The following is a 16,295-nucleotide window of genomic DNA, read 5'->3' as shown; positions in this document are numbered from 1 at the left end:
GTTGATGCCTTAAATCTTGCGGTCTGTTAAAGAGAAGTGTGCTATTACATATCTTGAAGATGTGATTCAGGATTTCCACTTTGCGGATGATAAAACAAGCTAGTACATGACAGAGACCAATCCAATTGTTGATTTGCAGACACCTACCGTAAGAAAAAAACAAAAAAGGGTGTAAAAGCAATTTTCACACAGAAATTGCTAGTAAAATTCACAAAATAAATACAGAGAACCTGCAAGTGACACAAATAATTATTGAATTAGAAAGTGTGAAATAGTATTTTTTAAACATACTTCAATAATCCTTATTTTAGGATAAGTATAAGAAAATATTTTTTTACAGTGCAGTGATGCAAACACAATTTCAGCTCCTCAAAACGTACTAGCACTGTGGTGTAAATTTTTTGTAAAACCTTCTTAAATTTCACGTTTCATTCAACATTACAGCTGGATCTTTGAGATTTTTTGGTGAAATTTCTGAATGACAATTATTTCAATGTAAATCCTACACCACTTTAATTTCCGGTGCACTCACAATTTCGTAAGAAAATGTAAAAATTGAGTTACCTCTAATATTATTATGACTGAATATTGCATTAGACCTGTATGTTGTTCTCTGCAGTTATTGGAGTTTCCCGTTAATCGTTGAGCGGAGTCTGGTGTGTCCGGTGTGGCGCCCCCATCAGGCATGACTCAGAGTAACGGAGAGACGCGTCTGCAGCGCAGCAGAGTGCAGCAGCTGCGGGACGGCTTCACAGAGCGCTCACAGCGGGCGCGCAACACCGTACAGAACATCACCACTGATGACGTCAGAGGCTTCTTCAGGCGGAATGCCTTCGTCATCTTCACAGTCGCTGCCGTCATCATTGGTGAGATGACTGTCTGGCCTACTACTCTGAAAGAGAAAAACACACACAAATGTAGATTTACATAATATTGGAATTGAATCAAAATGCAAATATATATGAAAGTAAAAATGGCATAAAAGTAAAAATTGAATAAAATTATAATTGAATAAAATCAATAATAAAATGCAATTAAATATAAAGCTAAACATGTTATATAAAATGGGTTAAAATGTAATATTAATGAATAAACAAATTTAATATAAAACAAAACAAAATATTTAATTAGAATTCACAGTTTTATACATTTAACATTACATAAAATAACCTTAATATATTAGTGTGTGTGTGTTAAATTATAAAATTGTGAATTTCAAAATGGCCAAATAATGGCAGATTAATCTGCCTAATTTACATTTCATACATTAATGTTAACATATTTAATGTCATACAGCATTATTTAGCAAGTATTTTGTTATGCCATCATCATATTCAACATTATATATATATATATATATATATATATATATATATATATATATATAACTTATATATTAGACTTTATTTTTTGCATTGGATATCATAAAACACTGAACCTTAGGCTTAAAAAAATTGTAAAGCAATACTGAACATTTAAATTAAATTTTTATGTTACTTTGGAACTAATATGATGATCTGGAAATTTTGTTTTTTAAATACATAACAATATACTGTTTCTCTTTGGATCCCATTATGATTAGTTCCAAACTGTGATAGAAATTCCATTAGCTTTTCTTTACAGCAGGTTTGTTTTGACAAAGACGGTATTGTGCTCTGACTTTAGCACTGACACACTTAAACTATTTCACAATCATGACATTCATTTTTTTCTTCTTCTGTTTCAGAATATAAAAAAACATGTTACATAACAACCTAAACACTCCAGCTTAAAAAAAAAAAAAAAAAAAAAAAAAAAAAAAAAAAGCTAAATGCTTTTTTTACAGATCAATTAAAGGAAAACTCAGTTTTTGATTCCATTCAGCCGATCTCCATGTCTGGCGGTAGCACTTTTAGCTTAGCTTAGCATAGATCATTGAATCGGATTAGACCATTAGTATCTCGCTCAAAAATTACCAAAGAGTTTCAATAATAAACTTTGCTGCCGTACCATGGGAGCAGCAGGCGCAATGATATTACGCAGCGCCTGAAAGTAGTCCCTATATCATATATTATATCAGCTATATCATAACTAGTTACCTAGCTGGGGACTACTTTCAGGCGCTGCGTAATATCATTGCGCTTGCTGCACCCACGATACGGCAGCAAATTTCCTTGATTATTACGCCGGAATGAGAGTATAATTCCTAGCCATATCGGCCTAGAAAATCACAACTTTTCATTATCCGTCGGTCTTAGTACACGATGTAACTACAGAAGAGTCAAGCTTCAAATTATCGAAAGTCTTTGGTCATTTTTGATGACCAAATGCTAATGGTCTAATCTGATACAATGATCTATGCTAAGCTAAGCTAAACGTGCTCCCACCGGACCCGGATATCGGCTGAATGGATTCAAAAAACGGTAAAACTCAACTGTTTAACTTTAGGGAAGTTAGAGCCTATTTCCCAAAAAAGTGGAGTGTTCCTTTAAAGGTGCATGTGTGTTTCTCTCACAGGTATAATTCTGGGATTCGGACTGCGGCCGTATAAAATGTCCTATCGAGAGGTGAAGTACTTCTCCTTTCCTGGAGAGCTGCTGATGAGAATGCTGCAGATGCTGGTGCTCCCCCTGCTGGTGTCCAGTTTAATCACAGGTACTGGCTGCTGCGGCGCCACCAGGCACTATGAGTCTGAGACAAACACATGATGGAGGGGAAGGGGACGGGGCCCAATCTGATTTGGTCAGGCTCAAATGGGACAGCAGATATTGTTATGTCACTCGTGCTGCTGAAGCAATTCTGTTTTTTCAGCTGTAAATATATTTGCAAAACCAAATACGCTTAAGAATATAATAGTTTTAAGAAGAATTCAGTTAGATTTGAGAACTTCAACAAGGCTAGTTCAGCTTCTAGGCCTGTTTTGTTTAAAAATAAATCTTGGGGAAGGTCAACATACAGTAGGTGAGAGCGTGTGTGAGGTCAGAGCTTTGATGGTCACTTTACAAACAGACAAGAGGTCAAAGGTCAAAGTGACCATACAGAGAAATGAACAAAAGCTCCTTTCAGTCATCTCTCTCTCTCACACACACACATTCTCTGTATATAAATAGCATTTACTGCTTTCTAAATAAAGCCGCAAACCGTTTCCAGGCAGATTGATGGATGCCATGTGGTACAAACACAGCTTATATAGAATAAAAAAGATAATGCTTTTGTCCATCTTTGAAAGTTAAACAGCTGCTTTTATGCTATAGAGCCCACATGAAACAGCATTCATCAAGAGTCATTTTACTAACATGAGAAAAAACTATTGCAGGACTTGATTTTATCTAGCAAAAATTGATTGGATTGTGAAATGTGGCTGTTACATAGCAGAATGGAGTTAGATGGCTGGAGCGAAGGGGTTAAAAAGTAAAAGATATTCAAGATTTCCTCAGAAAAGGGAAGAGGTTGAGCAAATTATTACATTTTGATGAAAGATGATTAAAACAAATATTAGTTTTTCTTTGGAATAATGTTGAATTATTTGGAAAATCTGTAAAAGCCAAAACAAGGACCAACTTGTTCATCAAGGCTGCTTTTATTTGATCAAAATACAGTAAAATAAACAGGAATATTTTGAAATATTACTACCATTTAAAAATAATGTGTTTCTATTTTAATGGACTTTAAAATATAATTGATTGTTGTGGTGGCAAAGCTGAATTTTCAGCATCATTACTCCAGTCTTCTGTGTCACATGATCCGTCTGAAATCATTCTAATATGCTGATTTATTATCAATGAATGATACAGTTGTGCTGCTTAATATTTTTTTGGAAACTGTGATACTTTTTTTCAGAATTTTTTGATGAATAAAAAGTCAAATAGAACAGCATTTATTCAAAATAGGAATCTTTTGTAACAATACAAGACTTTACTAGCACTTTTTTTTATCAGTTTGACATATTCTTGCTCAATAAAATAATTAATTTCTTTAAAAAAAAAAATACTGTCCCCAAACAGTTTTGTTATATTGTTACACAACATTTCTGTTATGAATAAAAGCAGTTCTTTTTAACTTTTTATTCATCAAATATTATATACAGGTTGTTTATGAGTCAGACCAAAAAGTCAAAATCTGTGATATTCTGATCTCTAGATGTGGTTTGAATCTATTTTTCCACCCACTGTCTAAAAATCATAAGCCCAGTTTCTTAAAAAGTAGTTCCAATACTTTTCTCAAAATTTGAGGAATTATTCAAATCACCTGCTGCAGTTCACTATTTTAGTTCTTGATTAAACAGCTACTTGATGGAACAGACAGACTTAGTTTTTCAGCAAATTCTGGCCGTTTGCTGATTGAGCTTGAGATTGAGCTCTCATTAGATGAGGTTCTTTGTGAGGGTCACACACAATTCGTCTTTGAAGACTGTGTGTGTGTGTGTGAGGTAATTACTCTGCGGTATAGGAGAATAAGACTTTATAAGACTCTGGTGGGGAAGTCATTGTTACCATAGAGACGAGAACTAATGAGAGCAGCAGGACGAGAACATGCCCTGTGCAGAAGGTTCCCAGGCCACTGTGGGGTGTAAAGCTGAGGGGTTTTATGGGGTTGGGGGCAGTGAGATCACTACTTAGGATCAGACATGCACACACACACACACATACCCCATACACAATAATGGAAGGCATACTTAGTTCAATACAATGGCTGTTTCTGTCCTATAGAGAGAAATGCTGAATGGCAGTCGTGGTCAGTGACCTTCAGGAAATATACTGTCTGACTCCTATAAAAGCTATTGTTGTTGATCATCAATGTAGAGACTTTCTTTCTTTCTGGATTTCACACTGAATTTGACTGATTTTAGGTTTAGTCTGAAAGCGTGTTTTGTAGACAAATATAAATTGTTATGTCCTTAAAAATGTTTATTCAATAACTATAGACTTAAGTGTGAAGACAAATCAGCCCAAAAACTGGCAAAATCTAGACAAAGAAGCTCAAATAAGAGAGTTTCACATTTTGTCAAAAGATAATTCCTGCCATTTGTGTTATTTCATAGTTTTTATGACTTAAATAATATCCAAATAAGTCTAAAATAGTCATAATATATTTTACCATTCAAAGGTTTGGGGTGAGTAAGATTTTATTTCATTTTTTTTAAAGAAATTAATACTTTTATTCAACAACGATGCATGAATTGATCAAATGTGTAAGATTTCTATTTCAAATAAGTGCTGTTTTTTACCTTTAAATTAATCAAAATATACTCATATCAACGTTTTTCCATAAAAATATGAAGCATCACAACTGTTTTCAATATTGATAATAATAATGTATCATGAGTAGCAAATAATTATTATTTCTGAAAGATCAGGTGACACTGAATACTTTGGTAATGATGCTGAAAATTCAGCTTTGATCACAGGAATAAATTACATTTTAAAATATATTACAACAAAAAAAACATTTTAAATTGTAATAATATTTTTTACTGGAGTTTTTAACAAATAAATGAAGCCTTTGTGAGCATTAAACAACAACAACAACAAAAAACTGTAACACTTGATTTTAAGGACCTCACTATGAACTAGTAGCTTCTTATCATTCATATTACTGGCATATTGGCTGTTTATTAGTATGTAAAAAGCACATATTAATGCCTTATTCCGCATGACCATATTTTAGATCCCTTAACCTCATACCTAAACTTAACAACTACCTCACTAACTATTAATAAGCAGCAAATTAGAAGTTTACTGAGTTAATGGTGATAACTGGACCTTAAACTAAAGTGTGACCAAAAAATCTGACCAACCCTAAATGTTTGAATTCTAGTGTAGAATGAGTAGGTGTTTCCAACCTTTTGACTGTCATTGTATGTATATGCGGTTGTATATCCAGTATGCTGTTGCTAGGGGTGTAGCGGTACACAAATATGACCGTTCGGTACATACCTTGGTTTTAACGTCAGGGTTCGGTATGATTTTGGTACAGCAGGGGGAAAAACTAAACTTTTTTTTCTAATAAACAGTGGTTTACTGAACAAGTTGCTCTTTCTTTAAATACATTCAGTTGTAGTTTAAATTTTCTTAGTGATAAAAATCTACCTCAGCATATGCTTAAAACTATAGGGAGCCCTTTTACATTATAAGGTTACAATGCTGTAATATTTCGTGAAATACTTCTCTCTAGACTTAATTTCTTTATAGTGAACTAACGAGCTGTGGACACTTATGACTTGCTGAGGTAAATGAAATGCTACGTAACATTTTATTTCCGGCAGTGGCAGTGCAAATAGCATATTTTCTTAGCGATAGATGCTGTTTACACCAAGTGAAAATAGCAGTACTTTTTAACGATATGCTATTGACACTAAGTGCAAATAGTTGTAGATTCTATTTACACTGTTAAAATAGCAAGATTTTCTGCTATTTATACTACTTATCGCAAATAGTGGCAATTATCTGCACCTCAGTATTGTAGTACATTATAAAACAATATGCAATAATAACGTACTGAGTGTAAATTCTAATTTTAATTCAAATTATTAAATGGATATGCTTATTGGGACAATAACCTACACCTACCCTAACCCTACCCGATACATTATTTTCAACTTTTTGATTATTTCCTTTGAAAATAAATGCCTTTTCGATGCGATATGAGATTTGAAACGGGAGGAAAAAAAAGTTGTGAAAAAGACGGGCTCGAATTCAAAAAGCGCGCGCTTATCCACCTACGCCACTGAAACTGATGTTACATCTTTTTTTATTGTTGACTGTCCCAATCAGACTTTGGTGGGCGGAGTTAGTGTAAATAGCGTCTGCCAACAAGGCGGGCTATTTTGCACTTAGTGTAAATAGATACTCCGTTTATTTCCTTGCTGTTTTGTTGATGTCTTACAGCGGTTGAAACACTGATAGAGCGATTACATGAGGCATGGGATGTTCAGTCATGTTTATTCGCATTAAAACTAGTAGTACAGAGGAAGGAATGATCGCGTTCACTCGCGCTCCACTCTGCACAAGTCACGGCTCAGACACGGGAACCGGAGCTGATCGAAGCCGCTCGAGTCAATGCTTGTGTTGTGTTTATACCAGCACGTTTCTGAACCTCCCTAGAAGCGGCTCTCCAAGGCGTTTATACAGCGATCTGTAATGCCACATCAAAGACTGTCAAAACCCATTATTTTTTGAATTTCCTGAAAAAAAAATACTGTATTCGTTCGGTGCACATGCGGTACGAATACGTGTACCGTTACACCCCTACTATATGTACATGCATCCACAGAATCATATGAAACAAACTAATATTGCAGTCACCTGTGTGCAGGTATGGCTGCTCTGGACAGTCGAGCTTCAGGGAAGATGGGTGTGAGAGCCGTAGTTTACTACACCACCACCACTATTATCGCTGTGTTCATCGGGATCGTCATGGTGCTCATCATCCACCCGGGAAGAGGCTCTAAAGACGAATTCACCAAACAAGAGAAGATAGAACAAGTCAGTCCAGCAGATGCCTTCCTCGATCTCATCAGGTAAGGTGAAGTACATTTTTAATTTACAATTTTATTATGTTTTTTTTTCTAACAATGTATTCTTTTTTATTTTTACTAGAAACATGTTTCCTCCTAATTTAGTGCAAGCTTGTACTCAACAGGTAATGTTTTTAACCACTAAAAATCTAGTATCCTATAAGATGGTAAACACAACCAAGTAACTGTTTCTATTCTTTCTACCTTCATCAGTTTAAAACGCAATATGCCAAGCGAGTGGTCACAGTTAAGGTTTTGGTGAACGAGACGTTGTTCAGTTTGAATAACGGGTCGCAGGAACTCAAACGTGAAGAGGTGATACCAGTGCTGGGAACGGTTAATGGAATCAACGCGCTCGGACTCGTGGTCTTCTCCATGTGCTTTGGCTTCATCATTGGGAACATGAAGGAGCAGGGTCAACCACTACGGGATTTCTTTGACTGTCTAAATGAGGCCATCATGAGGCTTGTTGCCATTATCATGTGGTGAGTGATTTAGGGTGGGAAAGTTTTCAGCTTTGAGCACATTATGTACTTGGTTTTCACAAACAGTGTTTTTTCTAATTTATGAAAACCATGACCTGCAAGATTGTTTTTGCAATTTTAATTTCAAGCAGACTTACTGGAACATTAGCAATTAAAACATAATGAAATTAGAGGAAAGAGTTCAAAATTGTCCCTCATATAATAAATAATGGAATAATTAATTGCTCTGCTAAGACGCTAATAGATAAGTCTATATTTTTATTCGTTTGTCAGTTAAAAAAGTGTCTAAATAAATTGTTAGCACTGACTTACAATTTAAATGGCAACATTTAATAGGCCTATATATGGCAATGTATAGGTCAGCATTTGAATTCTTAAAGGAATATTTTAATTTTATGAAAATTTTGTCATCATTTACTCACCCTCATGTCGTTCCAAACCTGTATGAGTTTCTTTCTTATGTTGAACAAAGGAAGATATTTTGAAAAATTTTAAAGAACCAAACAGTTGCAGGTAGCCATTGACTTCCATTGTATGGAAACTGTTTGATTACCAGCATTCTTCAAATATCTCCTTTTATGTTCAACATCTTCAAGAAAGAAACTCCTGCAGGATTGGAACGACATGAGGGTGAGTAAATGATGGCAGAATTTTCATTTTTGGGTGAACGATCCCTTTAATAGCTCAATAGGCCTAATTTAGTATGGACCACAACACTTTTAAGTTATAGCTTTAAACTTTGTGTGAACTGGCGAAAGCCAATATTGACGCATGCAAACGCCTCCTCGACTTTCAGATATCATGTTGTTAGATAATAAATAGATAAAGCATTTGTGAACATTTTAGTCGCAGTCTGAAGCACCGCGAGAAAAAACATGACTATAGAAAAACACTTTATTAGACAACTTAGAACATTCTCTTTGCCTTAATTAAGTAGGTTTTCCACTATTTTTTCCCGAAGCGGTAATAACTATCTAATTTGTTTTCCCACCTCAGGTACGCTCCTCTCGGCATAATGTTCCTGATTGCGGGAAAGATAGTTGAGATGGATGATATATCAGAAATGGGAGGCCAATTGGGCATGTACACCATCACAGTCATCATCGGCCTACTGATACATGCAGTCATCGTACTGCCTTTGCTTTACTTCCTTGTGACGCGTAAAAATCCATTTGTGTTCATCGCTGGACTTCTGCAAGCCCTTGTCACTGCACTCGGTACCTCCTCCAGGTGAGCTTTTAAATTTAAATCATTTTCAATACATATATACATTTTTATAAAATTGTATATTTAATTTACTAACCAGCTTGCATAATTTCGATACGGATTTCACTGAAAATAATGCTAACTTGTTACGGATATCACTTAAAATAATATGTTGATTCAGTAGCCTCTCTGAACGATTTAATTCAGTAAATGAGTCATTAAACAGATTCATACCAGAGACTTGTTTTTTTGAGCTATTCATTACGTTGAACAGGTGTTCATGGTAGGGGTGGGCGATATGGGAAAAATATCATATCACGATTTTTTATAGAAATATCACGATTCACGATTTTTATCACGATTCTTTGTTAGTTTTACTATTTTGGTTTTACAAGTTGTCTGAGCATTACAGCCAAACTAGAAAGACAAAGATGCATGGCAGATATTTAGGCCAAAGTGGGCGAAGATAAAAAATCTTTGTCATTATTTTATTTTTCTTATTAAAAAATAAGAACAAAGATACACATTACAAATACACATAATATACAAATAAAACAAACAGTGCTTTATTTCCAGGTACAATAGGTGTATTTAGCAGAGCATTCAATGAAATTGAATGAACAAATATAAAAATAAAACACTAGATAGACTGATTCCTAAAGCAACTGTATTAAAGTTTTTCAGTCAAGAATAGTGAGTGATTTTTCTCTTTTGCGTTTTGTTGTTTTGTTAACGTTAAATGAATAGTTCCCCCACAAATTAATATTCTGTCATCTGTCTGTCAATTCTGTCATAATGTTGTATTTTTATATCATCATTTACTCAAAAGTTGTTTTAAACCGGAATGAGTTTCTTTCTTGTGCTGAACATTTATAAATGCTATTTTGAAGAAGGTGGAAAACCAAACAGTTGCTGGTCCTCAGTGACTTCCATAGGATTTTTCTTTCCTACTATCAAAGTCAATGTGGATCAGCAACTGTTTGGTTTTCCACTGAGTAAATAATGACAGAAATTAAATTTTAGGGTGAACTATCCCTTTAATGACAGTCGACAGCACGTTTAGTGTCCTGTTCCTTTAAGAGCTGCACGCATCTAATATACAGGCACGCATCCGTTTCTCTCTCTCTTAACTATTTACTTTCATTTTAGAGATAACCAACTCAGTCTGTATGTAAACCTTGTGTGTTTTGACAGTATTAGCGCAAAATATAACTTAGTTGAGTAATCAGGCGCTGTTAGACAGGCGTTTTAGTGCGCGTGCTTCAGGTGAATCCGCTCAGAACATGCGCACGTCAGACCAGCGCGTGAATTAAACATTTAACCAGCAAGGCTTGTATGCAAATAATGTACTTTTGCGATCGCGAATAAGTGCAGTGTCCTGTCAGAGTAACTCTACTGCTGTATGTCGTGTTGTACAGTATATAGAGACGGAGGCGCCAGAACTGTACTTGACAATGTGTGCTGTAGCGCGATACTACGATATTTCTTAAAAAGCAGATCGTGGAGACATTTTTATCGTCCACGATCAAAAATCGTCATATCGCACACCCCTAGTTCATGGTACCGGTGTTGTGCCCATTTTCGACAAATTATTACCCCCTTTAGTTGAAATCGCTACCTGATTGCCTAATCCTAACCCCTCCCCCACACCCAGGCCCGGTTCTAGGATTGTGTGACTGGGGGGGCATTTCGAAAATTTGGTGGGGCAGCATTATTTTACAGTGGTTGGGGGGGCTATTTTAAAATAAGCTATTTTTATATAATAGATTTTTATATACAGGCCACACGACTAAATAATAACTGAAATTCCACAAAAAAATCGAGTTCAAAAGATTACATGCTTAATTCTTAAAACTGATTCTTGATACTGTGAGTTGTCATGATCAAAAACTGCAAACATTCACTGATGCTCAAGGCAACATATTAAGATTTTTCTTTAGAACAGCGGGCAGAATAGGACTGCACAGTTTTTTTTTCTTTTCTTTTTTAGGCTATTAATATATTATATAATACATAATGTGTATGTAAACTTATGACTTAAACATATAAAAATATGTGGAGCGTGTCTCGCAAATAAAATGAAATTAAAAGTGTCTATTGCGGCATTAAATTTAGATCTGCAAATAGTGCATCATATTTCTTTTTACGAGTTTTTACAGCATTTTGCATTATAACTAATCACATAAGATTCTCTTGATTTTATGAACTCAATGGCCAGTCATGCAAGAGTAATTATAATGTAAATCTAAAATTAAAGCAGGGCCGTAGCTGGGGTTTGCGGGGCCCCGGTGCAGGTTGTACCAGTGGGGCCCTGTTTGAAATTGTTTAATTTGTATGTTTGTTCTATTTATTTATTTGTGCTATTTACACAATGTTTTTTTCAAGTTTGTAGGTGTTCAGGTACAGAAACTGAATAATCAAATATAAAATAGCACTGCATAGTCTTAATTAAATATACAGTCAAACCAAAATGTACTCACATTTCTCACATTATCACAGTTTATTTGCTATAGTTTAGAAAATGGTAATAAAATATGTCAAGAGCTCAGAGTTAAACTGTGTCAGAACAAATTCATCTTGATCTGGCGGGGGTCAGAATTCAGCACAACACCGGCTCATGTGTAATTCGTTTGGAAATGGCAATACATTTGTAGTACTTTGTTTTTGAATTACTGTAGAGAATTGCACAATAAGAGAATTGCATAAGAGAATATGCATAATTTGTTCATGAATGGAATTACGCTGGTCAACGAGGACGACTCAGTAGAAAGATATTTGTGTCATTATGTCCTGTACTCTGTGCTTTTATTTCATCACATTCAACACATACTGTAAACTCTTATTCAGAACACAAGTAAAATGTGATTTCCGTTACGAAAATAAACCAAGGTTTTACTACAAATAAAACCAAAAAACCCATGGTTATTGTTAGTTTTCCTAAGGGTTATTTTGCTATAGCGCTAGAATGAGTCTCAGAACATGTTTAAAAAGGTTAGTTTACCCAAAAAAGAATATGATTAATACTTTAGTGTTTGTATATGTTCTCAATATGGATTATTTTTAAGGTATTTGTTGGAACTAGACATCCCATTGTGACTCGCCACTGAAAAAGTTGCGTCAACATTTTCCTTTCATCTACATTTTTGAGTTTGGAACATAATGATGATCAGTGAATGATGAATTTGTCTCTCCGTAGCTCTGCCACACTGCCCATCACCTTTAAGTGTCTAGAGGAGAATAACCATGTGGATAAACGTGTAACCCGTTTTGTGCTGCCTGTTGGAGCCACCATAAACATGGATGGCACCGCTCTGTATGAGGCTCTGGCTGCCATCTTCATCGCACAAGTCAATGACATGGATTTGAACTTTGGAGAGATCCTAACCATCAGGTACCGTTTGGTTAAATAAAGAACTTTTTCCATAACAGCTTATTCAGTTAAGGCAAAACTTAACAGATTTCACCATATTTCCACAGCTGATTAATCACAGAACATTAAGACATTAAATGTTGTACTACTACACGTTTTTTGAAATGTGAAAAAATGCAAATTAGGCATTGTCTAATTAAAATACACTAATTTGCATACATTTCCAGAACAAAAATATGAACATTGAATAAAGCCAGGATGAAAATTTTAGTTTAATTTAGTTTATTTTTGACATATTTGACATGTTGACACATATTTCAGGATGATTTTGGATATCTTTTTTGTATCACTCCATAAATCCAAAAATACATAAAAATTCTAAAAAAAAAAAAAACACTGTTGAGGAATAAAATTGTATATTTAAAAAAACCTTTTTAGAATATAGACAAAAATAGACATTTTGTTGTAGGTAAAAGTAGAGATTTCTGACTGAAAAAAATAATTTTGAGAAAACAGCCATTAAAAAACTATTGTAATTGAATATACAGATGCAAATAGACAAAATGTGATAAAATAAACTGTTTTCTTTCCACTAGTCTGAAAGAAGACATGTTTGCAAAAGTAGAATCCCAGTGCATAAAAAAACAATGGTTTTGCCTGTAGGGTCTTGCCTTAAATGTAGTTGATTTCTCACACCATTTTAGTATTTATCTGATGAAAAATGATTTTTGAATGCATGCTTTGTATCATTTTAAAGCATCACAGCAACAGCAGCCAGCATTGGTGCAGCTGGAATCCCTCAGGCTGGCCTGGTTACCATGGTGATAGTGCTGACCTCTGTAGGACTGCCCACCGATGACATCACTCTAATTATCGCAGTTGATTGGTTCCTGTGAGTACTATTTTTTGTGTATTACAAACGTTTAAAGTTTTTTGGTGTGTGACACATCACACATATGACTTTTCAGGGTAACCAATGTGTACTTGGATATTACACTGGGATAGGAGAAAGTATTGGAAGAACTACACTCATCAGCTTTAATAAACAGACATGGTTCCCACTGTGAGGTTTTGTTCAGTTTATAACAATTTCTAGGCCTTGTAGAAATTACTTAGTAATTTTAAAATTAAAAGTAATAGAAAGTTTTATTAAAATATAAATATTTTATTTAATACAAATAATTGAAATGAATAAAAATGAATACAATTTAAAATAATTAATAAAGTGAATATTTTATTGTTTATAATGAAATATTAAATTACATTAATAATAATATTTTTTTGTGTGTTTTAAGTTTAATGGCTTTATCGGCTAGAAATGGCTCTTTGTGACTGTAACCACTATCTAACCTCTATATATAAAAAAAAAAAATGAACAAGTCATGGAAATTCATTGATCAAAAGCTGTGGGGGAACCCTGAACAGGAGAATTTCAACTGTTCTGAAGGTGCTTTGATGTAATATTCCTTCACACAGACCCAGGCAGAACTTCAGGGCTGTGCAGCAAGATATTCTATCTTTAACATTCCATAACCCATAATCCAATTGTATATGGCCATACATCTGCTTCCAATGAGTTTAGGACCCACTGCACAATACACCCATATCCAATAGCATGTTCTTGTGTCCTTTACTCCCACCGCATTCAGAGCAAAACAGCAGTCGTTGAATTCAAGTTCAGTCAGGGAGCTTGTCGTCAGATTACGTGCTGGTTAAAGCAGCATACAGAACAGAAGAGGCATTGTGAGGCCTAGAGGAGGACTCAGACTCTGAGGAACATTCATGCTAGGAAAGATGGGTTAGCAAAAACTTCACACAAGATGGAGGAACTGTTTTTCTGAAGCGGAAGCTACATGAGGCCCTCAGAGCACAGCAAAGGCTCATGTGACATCCAGATGTGTAAACCAGAGAAATAAATCCCCATTGATGAGGAGATGACTTTGATAAGAATTTGTGGTGTGCTTGGACCAAGCACAGAATATTTCCACCATGAAAATAAATCTGTTTGTTTTCATCTACTGTTTCAGAGATCGGCTGCGCACCACCACGAATGTTTTGGGCGACTCCATTGGTGCTGGCATTGTGGAGCACCTGTCACGTCACGAGCTATGCGCTATCGACGCCGAGATCGGAAACTCTGTAGTGGAGGAGAACGAGACCAAGAAGTCATACCAGCTCATCTCTCAGGAGAGCGAGTGCGTGAACGCCAAGATCCCTGACAGTGAGACCAAAATGTAACTGCCTGTTTCCTGAGGAAAAACTGGAGTTTTTGTACAAACACTAGTGACTTAGTCAGACGCTAGACTGATATTCATCTCAAGCCTTTTTATATGCCTGTCAAAGACATCCAAATGTGTTGAAGTTCAAGCAGAGATGGACATGTGTGGTACTCTTTGAACTGTTTTATTGTAGAGTAAATGGATTTGATTACATTAGACATATTTTTATTAACTTTCTAGATACAGGTTTGTTTTCGCTAATTCAAGAGAAAAACCATAAATGTCATTATGGAAATCATATGTGACCCTGGAGCACAAAACCAGTCTTAAGTCGCTGGGGTATATTTGTAGCAATAGCCAGAAATACATTGTATGGGTCAAAATTATAGATTTTTCTTTTATGCCGAAAATCATTAGGATATTAAGAAAAGATCATGTTCCATGAAGATATTTTGTAAATTTCTTACCGTAAATATATCAAAACTTCATTTGTGATTAGTAATATGCATTGCTAAGAACTTCATTTGGACAATTTTAAAGGTGATTTTCTCAATATTTTGATTTTTAAATAATTGTATCTCGCCTAAATATTGTCCTATCCTAACAAACCATACATCAACTGGAAGCTTATTTATTCAGCTTTCAGATGATGTATAAATCTCAGTTTTGAGAAATTGACACTTAAGACTGGTTTTGTGGTCCAGGGTCACATATGTTCACAATGATGCTTCTACTTGGGCTGGGGGAAGAAAAAAAAAGATTTTAAATAAGCGAAATGATTTCAGATTTCAGAAAGAGTTAAAAAGAAGCATTTTCAAACTGGTTGTTATGAAACACATGGGAAGTTTTGGCAGCTTAAGTTGGAAAGTGAGGCTGTGAGTCCAGAAACAACAGTATATTGTGATGTTTCCATGCTACACAACTACAGCTGCCTTTATCAGTGAAAATAAGCTGGAATCTGTGAAGTCAGACCGTGCATGAGTTGTTTTTGAAAAACTGTACATTCAACTGATGTAATCATCTTATTTCAAGACTTTTATAGATGACTGTTGGCTTGAACAAAATAAAGAAATCAATAAATAAAAAAAGAGCATTTTGGCCCGGACTGTTCAGGAACCTTCTATTTTGTACCTGTTTTGCATCCTCAGTGAATGGGTGCCGTCAGAATGAGAGTCCAAACAGCTGATAAAAACACAATAATCCACACCACTCCAGTCCATCAAATAACGTCTTGTGAATTGAAAAGCTTTGTGTTTATAATAAACAAATCCATCATTAATATATTTTAACCTTAAACATAACTTCAAGCCAAAATCCATCAAAACACTTGAAAACGTCCATCTCCTGTTGTCCTCTCACATCAAAATCCACCTACATATTTGTTTAAGATCAGTTCTGGACTGTGTTCACTTGTAAATGGTGCTGGATCTGTGCATATTTCTCTCCTGATTCAGACAAGATGACTTTTACGCTAGAAGAAGCAATAAACAGAGGACTCGTATTTTAGCCTAAAGCAACAG

The 16,295-nt window shown here is 35.0% G+C and overlaps 1 protein-coding gene across 2 annotated transcripts; it reads left to right on the top strand.

The window, feature by feature from the left end:
• Positions 1-685: 685 nt before the first annotated feature.
• LOC306871470 (excitatory amino acid transporter 1-like) lies at positions 686-15,885 on the top strand (the record flags this gene model as incomplete). 2 transcript variants are annotated; one of them, XR_013784334.1, is made up of 10 exons in its annotated part: positions 686-866; positions 2,497-2,634; positions 7,294-7,498; positions 7,578-7,620; positions 7,709-7,980; positions 8,977-9,210; positions 12,383-12,577; positions 13,314-13,448; positions 14,584-15,057; positions 15,480-15,885. XR_013784334.1 is itself a non-coding variant. In XM_079419429.1 (9 exons), the coding sequence occupies 9 exons, from the start codon at positions 686-688 to the stop codon at positions 14,792-14,794; spliced, it is 1,614 nt and encodes a 537-aa protein (XP_079275555.1). In that variant the 3' UTR covers positions 14,795-15,879. The 2 variants fall into 2 exon arrangements, 1 of the variants encoding a protein (XP_079275555.1); XM_079419429.1 differs by having other exon boundaries at positions 14,584-15,879.
• Positions 15,886-16,295: the final 410 nt, after the last annotated feature.

The sequence above is a fragment of the Barbus barbus genome (assembly GCF_936440315.1).
Source record: "Barbus barbus genome assembly, chromosome: 6".
NCBI classification, from domain to species: domain Eukaryota; kingdom Metazoa; phylum Chordata; class Actinopteri; order Cypriniformes; family Cyprinidae; genus Barbus; species Barbus barbus.
The sequence above is the reverse complement of the archived record's forward strand: the minus strand, read 5'-3'. Positions and strand labels throughout refer to the sequence as shown.